The sequence below is a fragment of the Nematolebias whitei genome, chromosome 23 (genome assembly GCF_014905685.2).
Source record: "Nematolebias whitei isolate Nwh7 chromosome 23, NemWhi1, whole genome shotgun sequence".
In the NCBI taxonomy this organism is placed as follows: Eukaryota; Metazoa; Chordata; class Actinopteri; order Cyprinodontiformes; family Rivulidae; genus Nematolebias; species Nematolebias whitei.
The window spans coordinates 3,174,956-3,187,868 of NC_056520.1; the positions used below are offsets into that span (position 1 = coordinate 3,174,956).

Below are 12,913 nucleotides of genomic sequence, written 5' to 3' on the forward strand. Positions count from 1 at the left end.
GGTCACTCTTTCAGGGATGAAGATGTGCACATCCTGGACAGAGAGGAACGATGGTTTGAGAGAGGAGTAAAGGAGGCCATCTTTGTGAAAATAAATCGTCCATCATTAAACAGGGGTGGAGGCCTCCAGGTTCAACTGTCCCCCTCTTACAATGCTGTGATTGCTAGTATCACTCAGCCCTCTGTGAACAGTAAACAGCCATCAGTGTGCTAATGATCCATTGTTAGGCTGATGGTCCTTCTTGAGCATGTGATCAGCTGGTTTTGGTTGTCAGCAGCAAAACTGGTTGATCCACTCTGAGAAGGTGCTATTTAAGAGACTGAGCTGAATACAGAGTCAGAGTCAGAGTCAGAGTCAGAGTTTCTTTATTGTCATTCGCACCTCATGTGGTACATGTGGTGGAGCGAAATTATGTACACAGGGTCCCAGTTACATCCAACAATAAAATGTATAAGAAAAACAGTAATAACATCTAAGATATGAACTAAGAAAAACATCAACTAAATATACACTAAGCACTCATAACATAAAACATTGAACATCAGCACAAACATGAACATGAGTCTGTGAGCAGATGTGCACGCATGAACACATCAACATTGAAACAGATCAGCAGCAACATGAAACAGATCAGCAGCAACATGATATGGTTTTTCACAGTGATTATTCTAGTTAGAGATTCATGAGTCTAACAGCCTCAGGGTAGAAGCTGTTCCTCAGTCTAGTGGTTCTACACTTAATGCTCCTTAACCTCCTTCCTGAGGGGAGTGGGGCAAAAAGTGTGTGTGCTGGGTGGGTGGGGTCCTTCATGATGCAGGTGGCCCTCTTCCTGCATCTGGAGGTGTAGATGTCTGTGATGGTGGGGAGACTGACTCCAACAGATTTCTGTGCAGCCTTCACCACTCTCTGCAAAGCTTTTCTTTCTGCAGCTGTGCAGCCTCCATGCCACACATTGATGCTCGAGCACAGGATGCTCTCCACTGCACACCTGTAGAAGGAGGTGAGGACTGAGCTTCCCAGACCAGCTCGCCTCAGCCGTCTGAGGAAGTAGAGTCTCTGATGAGCTTTCTTGATCAGGCTGGTGGTGTTGTTGCTCCAGCTGAGGTTGTCATTCAGGTGCACACCCAAGTACTTGTAGCTGGAGACCACTTCCACCGCAGATCCTCTTATGTTCAGGGGGGTGTAGGTGTTTTTGTTCCTTCTGAAGTCCACAATCATCTCCTTTGTCTTCTTCACATTGATGTGAAGGTTATTCTCTCTGCACCAGCTCTCCAGGTGTTCCACCTCCTGCCTGTAGCTGGACTCATCATTGTTTGTGATGCATCCCACCACCGCTGTATCATCTGCAAACTTTACAATGTGACAGCCTGGATGGGTAGCTGCACAATCATATGTGAGCAGAGTAAACAGGAGGGGGCTCAACACACATCCCTGAGGAGAGCCAGTGCTGAGGGTTATGGTGGAGGAGGAGAGGTTGTGGATCCTCACTAACTGTGGTCTGTTTGTTAAAAAGTCTAGTACCCAGTTGCAGATGGAGGGGCTTAGTCCTAGTGTGGATAGTTTGTCCATCAGGGTTTGGGGGATCATGGTGTTGAAGGCGGATGTGAAGTCCACAAAGAGCATACGGACGTAAGAGTTTTTCTGCTCCAGGTGGTTGAGTGCAGTGTGGACCACAGAGGAGATTGCATCCTCTGTTGATCGGTTCTCACGGTATGCGTACTGATGAGGGTCCTCGTTGATGTTGATGGTTGTTTTGATGTGAGTCATGACCAGTTTTTCGAAGCATTTAGCGACTATCGGGGTGAGGGCCACTGGCCGATAGTCATTCAGACCAGTCACTGTAGAGCTTTTTGGGACTGGGATGATGGTGGCAGTCTTCAGGCAGGTGGGAACTGTCTCCAGGGTAAGTGAGGTGTTAAAGATGTCTGCCAGCACCTCACAGAGCTGATCAGCACATTCCTTCAACACTTTTCCGGGGATGTTGTCTGGGCCAGTTGCTTTGTGCGGATTAATCCTCCTGAAGGTACTCCTTACTTCTGCTGAGGTCACGCTGAGATGCTCTTCATCCGGTGGTGAGGTGAGTCTGGTGCTGGGTGGTCTGTTCGGGTCTTCAAAGCGTGCATAGAACTTGTTGAGGGCATCAGGCAGAGATGGGTCTTTGGGACATTGTTCACTCCTTCCTTTATAATCTGTTATGCACTTAATGCCCCTCCACATGCTCCGAGGGTCTTGTGAGATGAATTGACCCTCGATCCTCTTTGCATATGTGCCCTTGGCCCTCTTAATACCAGCAACCAGCTCTTTTCTTGTCCTACTCAGCTCCTCTGAGTTTCCAGACCTGAAGGCAGTGTTCCTGGCTTCCAGCAGGGTACGCACCTCTGCATTCAGCCAAGGTTTTCTGTTTGGGTAGCTTTTAACATTTCTGATAGTGGAGACTGTGTCAGTACATGTACTAATGTAACCCAGTACTGAGGATGTGTATTGGTCAAGATCAAGCGAACCTCCATTTTCAGCAGCTTCTCTGAAAACCTGCCAGTCTGTTCGATCAAAACAATCTCTCAGTATGGGTCCACTGTCCTGGATCCAACATTTAACTTTCTTTTGTACCGGTCTGGAGCGTCTCAGCGGGGGCATGTAAGCAGGAGCCAGGAAGATTGAGATGTGGTCTGACAGTCCTAGGTGGGGGCGGGGTTCGGCTTTGTATGCATCTTTTACGTTCGTGTAAACACGGTCCAGCGTGCGGTCTCCACGTGTCGGAATCGTCACATGCTGATTAAAGCTTGGGAGACAGTCCTTTAGATTCACGTGGTTAAAGTCTCCGGCTACAACGTAAAGAGCCTCGGGGTGTTTGCTCTGCAGCGAGCTGATGATATCATGTAGCTCCTGTAGTGATTCATTAGCATTAGCGTCCGGAGGAATGTAAACAACTGTGATAAAAGTCACTGTGAACTCTCGGGGTAGATAATGTGGCCGACATTTCACTGTTATTTGCTCCAAAGCCTTCGAGCATGAGCTATTTACAACAGTACAGTTCGTGGACCAACTTTTACTCACGTAAATGCACACTCCGCCCCCCCATGATTTCCCCGTTAGCTCGCTGCAGCGGTCCGCTCGAAAAAAAAGTCTGTCATCCAGCTGGAAGACTGAGTCCGGCGTTTCACTTGTAATCCACGTTTCTGTGAGGCAAAGCACCGCACACTTCTTCATCTCTTCTGAGGCGCCCGCTCTCAGACGAAGTAAATCCACCTTGTTGTCCAACGAGCGGACATTCGACAGAAAGAGAGACGGCATGGGGAGTTTACCGGCTTTAGCGTTAGCTCGTAGCCTCACCATAACCCCCGCCCGGCATCCTCTCCTCTTAAGCCGGGAGCAGCGCTTCCTCTTCTGCCCGCTGGAACGCCTCTGCTGCAGCTTCCAGGTAGATGACTTTAAGATCTGCATTCTGCCGAGCGTAGCTTTGAGTTTGTTGCTGATTTCTGCTATATTTCGTGGCAAATCCGCTCCTATTCTCATCAGTTCGGTTCGGCTATAGTTCACACGCATAAATCGCGCGGAGTCAGGCACAGAGTCAATATCAAAACTTCTAAAAACTGGGATGGTACCGGGAGCCTGTGAAGCTGCAACTGCTCTGAGCGCGGCCATCTTGGAGTTCTTGGTGTTAGAGAATACAGCACCTCAGACTGAGGAAGTCTCTCGGATGAGAGACGAAACGTTTCTACATTTTTTGTTGTTTTGCTTTGTTTTGTTTTCTTTGAATGTCCAGAGGACCAGATTTAACTTTTTTAGACAGTCAATAGTTAAAATACAGACAATGGGTAAAAAAGTAACGGTTAAAAACAGGTATCATTCAGGTAGGATTGAACTGAAGGCTCTAAAAGACATGAGTCCTGGCAGCTTCAGATCAGTCTGTAGGGTGTTCCACTCCACTGTATGATCTAAACTTACTAGATTTAAAAAATATACTAAATTTGTAATAATTTGTTGATTGTTTTCTGCAAACAATACAACAGTTTTCTTGTGACCATAGGGATCACCACTGTGCTGACCATGACCACCATCAACACCCACTTGAGAGAGACGCTACCTAAGATCCCATACGTCAAGGCCATCGACATGTACCTGATGGGCTGCTTTGTCATGGTCTTCCTGGCCCTTCTCGAGTACGCCTTCGTCAACTACATCTTCTTCGGAAGGGGCCCTCAGATGCAAAAGAAGTTGGCAGAGAAGGCCGAGAAGGCCAACAACGAGAGAGCAGCCAAGTACGACGCAGCAAGGGTATGTCTCAATCAGATAATTGTACCCTTTTCGTCTATGGGTAACAAAAATTGGGAAGAATTTCTGCTGTCATTGACGGAAAGCCTTTTCTTTACTTGGTGTTAGAGAATGCACAACTTACAAATCAATTTTCAGGGTTATGTCCTACAGATGTGGCTGAATATTTTCATCTTCTCAGGAGGCAGGTAGTAGGACCGCGTCCCTAAAGCGGTCCAATCAGGTTAAAGGTCTTCGCCACTCACGCTCGGTGAGTTGTTTTTGAGAGTCTTTTTAAATCCTCAAGTCAACTCTCCCATCGCCCATCAGCCGACATGGATGTGGTTAATTTTGTATCTTTTTGCCTTGGTGCAAAAAAATCTCTCTATCCATGTCATAAACTATGCAACAACAGACATCTCCATGGCATTATGTTGATAAACTGGATTCTCATGCTTACATTGTGAGAAATTGTGTGCCAGATGCCGTTTGATCTTCTTCGAGCTCATTCTTAATGCATGCTGTGTAAAGCCGTTCTCATTGAACTCATCAGTGAAGTCATTTCTTTCATGGCGCATGAATCAGTCTGACTTCCAGCAGGTAGTCACTGCAGAGGTCCCCCCAGTCAATTAACAGTTCAGGGAACAAGCACAACTATCTTCACAATACTGGTGTCACCGTTTGGCCTATTCGGAGGTTTAGGAGATGCTATAAAATAGGCGTTTGAGTTTATGTTTGAACTGCTGAACTCCGCTCAAATCGATCTGATCGCAAAAGCGCAAACTACAAAAACTATCCAAAATCAAGAAGAATGCCAGAAACTTGCAGAAAAGAGGGTTTTGTGGTTTCCAAACTACATCACTAAGCAGAACAAGCTAAATTAGAAACTTTATCATAGTTGTACTATACTACCAATAAAAGCCTTAATCTCCCTGACCCAACCAGTGCACTTCTGGTTTTAGGTTTCCGAGAAGTACTAGATCTGCGCTTCTACCATTGCCTGTTGATTTCAGGTAGTAAAAAGTGCAGGAACTTAGCATGAAGATCAAATACTTCATGGGTAACTGATCCTTGAGAAAAGATCTGGATCCACACTCCAACCAGCCTTTGTCTGGTTGTAGGACAAGCCGTTGGACTTCAGCTTCTCTGAAGTGTATGGACATGGCGTTAACTGAAATACTTCACAGTGTGGAGATCTGGATCTGCACTCCAACCAACCATTGTCTCGTTGTTGGCTTCCAAGCCCTTGGGAAACTTCAGTTCAGTTGAGGTGTAGGGATATAGTTTGAAGACCAAAGAGTTAACTAATAGATAGGTATTAGTCAGGAAAAGATCTGGATCCAGACCCCAACTGACCATTGTCTTGTATGGATCTTCATTCCTGATTAAATGCATCTTTTGTGACAGTTCTTATCTTTTCTGTTTTCTAACCTTTCTCTGTATGTTTTGGCTGATTTGATGCATTTTTTTTATTGTCAACGGCATTGTGAAAAAAACTAGTTAAAAAACAAATACATTTAGATTAGCACTACGAGTATCTTCAAAATGTGAGTACAATCAGTATTTTGGGAATTTGAGGACATCAAAGTAGCTGAAATAATTATTGTTTTACTTTTGTAATTCATATTATTTTGGGGGTTCAGCCTCATTACAGAGTTCGACTTGGGCTCCAACAGTGTCACGCTAGAGTCCAGTATCTATCCCTGAGTGATACATTTTACAAACGAGGATGATAACATACAGTATCTCTCAGAGTATCTCACTAAAACAAGTCCTTTTGTTGTTTCCTTTCTTTTTGTGCGGTCTTGGTCAGTTTTTTCTTTGCCGCCATCTTGGACGAAATGAAAGTTCTGATATAACTTATCTACCCTTTCACCAAATTCTGATTTCTTACTTTCTAAAGTGTAGAACAAACCAAGAGGAGATTATGCAAACTTTAGCATTTTTTTATATATTAAAATTGTATTAAAAGTATTAAGTAAAATTAAAAAAACAGTAGATGTTGCGTGGATGTTATGGTAAAGTCCATGTTAAAGCTGGTATAAAAATAACTACATTAACCTTGTGTGGAATTAGAATGCTGTTAAAGATATAAAATGTTGCATTTGTTAAAATGAACATAATAATAAACTGTGTTATTTCAAAGTGAACGTAGTAAAAAAAACTTTGACATGTTCAAACCTACGCTCAAGAAGCTAAAATGGGACTTCACCAGTTGCTACATTTGCATGAAGGAATGAATTTGCACTTTTCTATTTCTGTGCAGCTGTTTTGTGGCACTCTCATCTTGCGCATGGATTCTCGTGTACAGTTCTGCATCTCTTGTGTTTATTACTGAAAATGACACTGAGCTGACGGAAACGACGCAAATCAAACAATCTTTGAGGTTGTCCCTCAAAATGGCTACCTCAGAGTCACTGTCAGGATGATGGAGAATGAGGGAAACTTAAACTGTACTTTTATTGTTTCATTGCTATTCATGTGTCAACAGTAGGCCTGTCGCGATAAACAATAAATCAATTAATTGCATGAAAAATGAAAATTATCGACCTCATTTTCATTTATCGACTTTATCGTTTCTTCTTGTCTCTCTCTTTGTACTGAAGACACTGGACGACAAAAGGCCAACTCTTCACTGACCCCTCCCTTTCTTTTTAAAAATCAGTTTTAACCGTCCAAAATCGCGTTTTTGGATCGTTAAAAGCAGCTAAGCTGAGAAGCTAAGCTAACAGGCCGACCTCGGGAATAACCTCCGTCTTGTCGAAGCTCCAAAATTCACAGTTGAAACCCGTGCCTTTGTGTAAAAAGTTGTTTTTTTTTCTGCAAAAAGAAGCTGAGGACTTGTTAACCAGTTTTTTATTGAAAGCTTTGTGTGAAAAACGCTAAAGAGCTCAAACCACACCGAGTGTCCGCCATTTTGAGAACAGAAAAACAGACACGCTGATCGCTCCCTCACTATCCATCCTACGGTTCAAACAGACTCATACTGCCATCCGGTAGTCACAAAAAGGTACTACACACAAAAATTAACAAACATTTCTTATTAAATTTGACAATTACTAATTATTGTCAAATTTCAAACATTATCGTTTATCGCGATAATTTCGGAGACAATTAATCGCCCAGCAAAATGTGTTATCGTGACAGGCCTAAGTAGAACCGCTACTCCTACACATCGAGCGGAGCCAGTTGAGGTGGTTTGGGCATCTGGTGAGGATGCTTCCTGGACGAGGTGCTTCGGGCATGTGCTGGGAGGAGACCTCGGGGAAGACCCAGGACACGCTGGACAGACTATGTCTCTCAGTTGTCCTGGGAACGCCTTGGAGTCCTCCCAGAAGAGTTGGAAGAGATGTCTGGGCCTAGCTGCTACCCCTGCAACCCAAATTTGGAATAAGCGGAAGATAATGGATGGACGGATGGAAGTATTTTTACAACCTCACTAAAGTCATTCATCGTAACTCAAAGCTCAAAATATACTGTAGCTCTGCAACAGGAAATGTTTCAAAGTAAATTCACATTAAACTTCACCAGCGTCCACGTCTCCAAATGTGAATCTTGTGAACAAGTAATTCTCCGGCACATAAAGTTTTGTGTTTGATTTTTTTTTCTTCTGTTTTATTTATTTTTGTTATTTATTCACCAGTTCATATGTGACCGTATGAAGGTTTATATGAGGTCACATTTTAATTTGTGCCTCTTGTTCAGGTTCTGTATAAATCAGATCATTTGCCAACTCTACCATGAAGAAGTTCAAGGAGCCTGGTCCAAATCACTCAGGATATTTTGAAGAACAAGTTTTCTGCTGTCTCAACGATTTGGCTGAAAACGGACAGATTTTCACATCAATCAAAAAATGGGAAAATCTATATTTGGTGCGCTGATAATCATGATACTTGGAGAGAAACTGAAAGTCAGAGCTATCTGTGATAGAATTCATACAATGAGTAGAAACTCATACAGAAGTTGGCATTACTTATTGTATCAGTCAGTGTGAAGAAAAATAATATCTATTGGTTTTCATTTGGTCTTTCACAGACAAACATTGGTAGGATGCAATTCATTCACAGCTTAACGATACTGGTTTAATTTCCCTGCTCTTATAGGAGCAAACTGCACCGGCAGTGGAAGATAATTTGTTTCAATGTGCACCATTTCTCTTTGGTGTTTTCTGGTCCTACGTTTGCTGAGGTGCATTCATGATTGTAATACGATCGTCTATTTTTCATCTTTCCAGGCGGAGCCCCACGGTCATGGGAACATCCTGCTGACCACCCTGGAGATCCACAACGAAGTGGCAGGAGGTGAGATCACCACCAGCGTGGCAGACATTAGGAACTCTCAGTCCATGGTCCAGCTGGACAGCACGGCCTCGTCGCACATCCAGTACCGCAAGCAGAGTGGCGGTGTAGGGCCGCGCTCTGCCAGCCGCCACTCCTTGGACCGGTCCGCTCAGATGAAACGCAGCCGCCTACGGAGGCGGTCCTCGCAGCTTAAAATCAAAATCCCCGACCTAACGGATGTGAACGCCATCGACCGCTGGTCGCGTATCATCTTCCCCTCTGTTTTTTCCTTGTTCAACCTCATCTACTGGCTTTACTATGTCTGACTGACCCATTTTGATGTTTTTTCTTTGTTTGACTCGGGTTTTATTTCACTTATTTGCTCTTTTTGTCTTTATACACGTCGGACACTGTAGAGTCAAAGACTGCAACGATGCAAGTGAATCAAACAAACAAAAAAACAGGCTCAGATAAGACTTTGAAGTCTTGGACCAAGTTCTCATCTTAATTGTTTTTTTTATATTTGCGGTCTTTGAATCTTAGAATAAGGTACTTTTTTATTTTTAAAACTATGTATTGTAATTTGGAAGTGTGACGTCAAATACTAACTTTTCTCTCGCGATAATGTGTGAATAGTAAAGTATAAAGCCAGCAAGTTATAAAATAATGGTATTTTTAAAAAGGGGGGAAATATACACAAAAAACAGCTAAGGTAAATGAGTTTTTTTATTCAAAAGAAAAAAGAATAGAAAACTTTCTACGACTCAGTTGGTCGGGTGCAGGCAATATTTAAGAATTCATTAAACTGTGTTATGCTATGCACTACTAATGCATGTGGTGATCGGCCGTAGTTTTCCTTGGGTTATGGCACAATTGTTACAAAAAAAAAAAAACCGATGTGTACGTGTTTATAGTGAAAATATACTTTTTACGTACTGCACTCTACCATGGATTGATTACCCAGACTCAATAGTTGAAAACCGAGACTCTTCCCTTCCTTCAGGATGATTTTTGACTCAGGTTTTCAATTTTTTGGGGTCTTTTTTTTTTTTTTTCCAGAAACGAAAGTGTTGGTTTTTTTTGGGGGGGGGAGGGGAAAATAAGCACAACTCGTGACTAAAACTGCCAACTTTTTCCACTTTTATCTTACAAAAAAAAAAGCACTTCACACGATTGCATGACAGAATTGCACTCAAATTTACTCAACTTCCTTAAAAAAAGTTTTAATTATTTATTTAGAAAAACTGCCAATGGCCCTTTGGACACCACGGTTACTACTGAACCCATAAAATAGTGTAATATTTTTGTACTTGACTTTACGTATTTATTTGATTTCCTTATACTCTTGTATTTGTTTTTTCTTAAGACAAATTATTTTGTGGCGACAATATGGTGGAATTATTATTTTTTGTACATAAGTACATAGGCGTGTATATACGTAAATGTATATATAATAATATACTATATGTATTACCCAAAAATTGATCAACTCGTGATTGTCGCTCTGACTTGAACTGTCAGAATATTTAGTGGGAAAAGTTAATAATTCATCTGACGGGACAGTTTCGAGCATCAAATTTGTTTTGCGCATACGTGAGCACTCTGGATACATTCCTTCTTCATCAACCGACCATGAAGGACCATTCTGGTCACTATATGGTCGCGGGGAATAGTAAGTCAATCCTCTATCAATTCTAGTGTTTACGTATTACAACAAAAAGTGATTTGGTCTTTACCGGGCTCAAGTCTAACCTCAAGTTAGCAAAAACACACTACAGGCTCAACCTGGGTTGGGGGAGGAGTCTTTGCCGTAGGCGAAGGAGTTCCGGTATCTGGGCGTCTTGTTTACGAGTGATGGAGCGATCAACAGATTGGGGCCTCGTCCTCCGTAACGATGGCATTGCTTCAGTCGATCTTAGTGAAGAAAGAGTTGTGTCGAAAGGCAACGCGCTCAATTTACTGGTCTGTCGATGTTTTAACACTCGCCTGTGGTCATAAGGTTTGGATCACGACTGAAAGAATGAGATCCGGATACAAGTGACTAAAATTAGCTTCCTCCGTAGGGTGGCTAGGCTCAGCCTTCGAGATACTGTAGCGTGAGGAGCTTTGCACTCCGGGAGGAGCTCACAGTATTGGTGCTCTGCATCTAAAAGGGGAGTTGAGATGGTTCGAGCAACTCCATTTGAAGGCACATCCTTCTAGTAAGAGACCTGGTAAAAGGCCTGGGCAGACCCAGAACCTACTGGAGGGATTATGTATCCACTCTGGCCTGGGGACACCTTGGGATCAGAGAGTGTCACTTTCTCCCTTGATACTGTTGCCTCCACGACCCAACTACAGATAAGAGGTAGAAGATGGAGAGGTTCCACCATATCATCTATACAACAAAACATATGCCAAAATGGAAAAAAGCTATGGTTCAAAACTTATTTATTGGGACTTTGACGCTTGAGGACAGATTAAAATGTGTTCAACTGTAGAACGATGGCCTCCTGATAGTTCAGGCAGTTCATGTTCAAGCTTGGTTTGATTTTGTGTGCTTGAAGTTAGATTTAAAATGTTCAAACCTGGTAAAGACCAGATGATTTTAAAAAAAAACAAACAGACATTTTTCCTCGCATGGCTGTACGAACAGCGGGAAAGGCAACGCCAGTGGATTTCACCGAGTCCAGAGCAACCAGACTGTGGAGGAATTTGAAGCACACACTAGCATTGAATGTATCAGATCCATTTTTCAGGGAGAGGATAACGAGCCATGGTCTTCATTTCTCCATTAGAATGTAACAAACCCCCCACCCCCATTCTTAGGTTGCAAGTGATAGGAACAAAGAAAAGGACGTGAAGCGATTGTGTTTTAAACCTGCATGTGCATGACGAGACGTGGAAACATGGACTTTGCGACCAAAAGGCATCGTTAGTTCGTTTAATTTCTGGGCTGCTCGCTCGGCTTGAGACAAATGTCCGCCTGTAGGAGTTTTGTGGATAAAAAAGAAACTGCATTCCTGTCCGGCTCTTTTTGTGCCATTCCACCCTAACGTTGCAGAGGAATCAGTTACAAGTTGACCGTTTACTTCAAATGTCAAAGCGTTCAGGCGTTGAAACACATCCACGTTTTGAATATGTAAGAGAAGACGTAGATACTTTAAAAAATGCACGACAATAGGGAGTTTAAGCACAGAAGAATTAAAACACAACATGTACATTATAGTATATGACAAATAACTGAATGTATTGTACTTGGATTGTCGCAGCACAAATGCAACTTGATTTCTGGGAGCAGGAATGACCTCAGTCAAATAAAATAGGGCTTGCGTTGATTCTGTATCCAAGTGACCCATTGTCGCGTTTTCTACTGTGTAGACGGGGTTGAGTGCAATCGTGAACTAGGTCCAAGAAAAATAACTTTTTGATTAATTAATTCTACTAGAGTCAAAACATATTGCTAAAGGTGTGTTCAGGCATTATGCAAGGCACAAACAAATTTCCACCATTTTGACGGAACGGTCTTTTTTAGACATTTTGTAGACACAGCCTCGCAGAGCGTAGGTATCCACACACAAGTCTGGCTGTTGTGTTCATTTGTACAGACGACAAGAAAAGTTCTGCCTAAATATATACATGATGTTATCTTGGGTTAAAATCTATGCATTTCATAGTAAAATCTGTTTTGTTGTGTTAACAGTTTAGTACCATCATCTTAAGGCAACGTAGCTTCTTTGCTGGAATTTACAAGTTATATTAAACTGTCTTGACCTAGAAAGTTTTTTTTTAATATACTAAAAAGAAATGTGTCCTGACAACAATACTGAACTAGGTGTAACAGGAAATATTGCTTCATAATCGTCCTACAATTGACCTTTTTACAGTTTCTAGTGTGTATATCAGGCACCCTACCCAAAATACTTTCATAGCTACTTCAAGGCCAGTGTTCAGCTCTAGTCTTTTCATCTGTTACATCTGCTTTTCTATTTACTTTTATATGCAAATTAACCTTTATTTAATGAAGCTAATCCCATTGAGATCACAGAAATATTTTGCAAGGTGGTCTGGGCCTGAATGCAGCCTAACATGTATGTTTTTGTACTGTGGGATGAAACCAGAGCGGCCGGAGAAAACCCACGAAAACACAAGGAGAACATGCTAACTCTACACAGACAGACCCCAGGACCAAACCCAGGATTGAACCTGGGACCTTCTTGCTGTATAAGGCAACACTGCTAACCACTAAAACATTGTGCTGCTTATTTATAAATTAGTTGTATTGGTATTCTACGTTGTGATAGCAAAGTATCATCGGCGTACAATGTTACCAGGTGTCTGAATGGCCGCAGAGCAGTTGAAACATCAGTAGACATGAACACTGTTTAGACTAAGTGTGGTTT

General features: G+C 42.4%; 1 protein-coding gene across 1 annotated transcript in view; it reads left to right on the top strand.

The window, feature by feature from the left end:
• LOC119428889 (gamma-aminobutyric acid receptor subunit beta-3) overlaps positions 1-9,566 on the top strand; it is a gene marked incomplete in the record, with an annotated part of 92,213 nt that extends 82,647 nt beyond the window's left edge. The window contains 2 exon segments of the mRNA XM_037696584.1: positions 4,028-4,275; positions 8,486-9,566. Coding sequence (XP_037552512.1) covers positions 4,028-4,275; positions 8,486-8,857 — 620 coding nt within the window.
• Between the last annotated feature and the right edge of the window lie 3,347 nt (positions 9,567-12,913).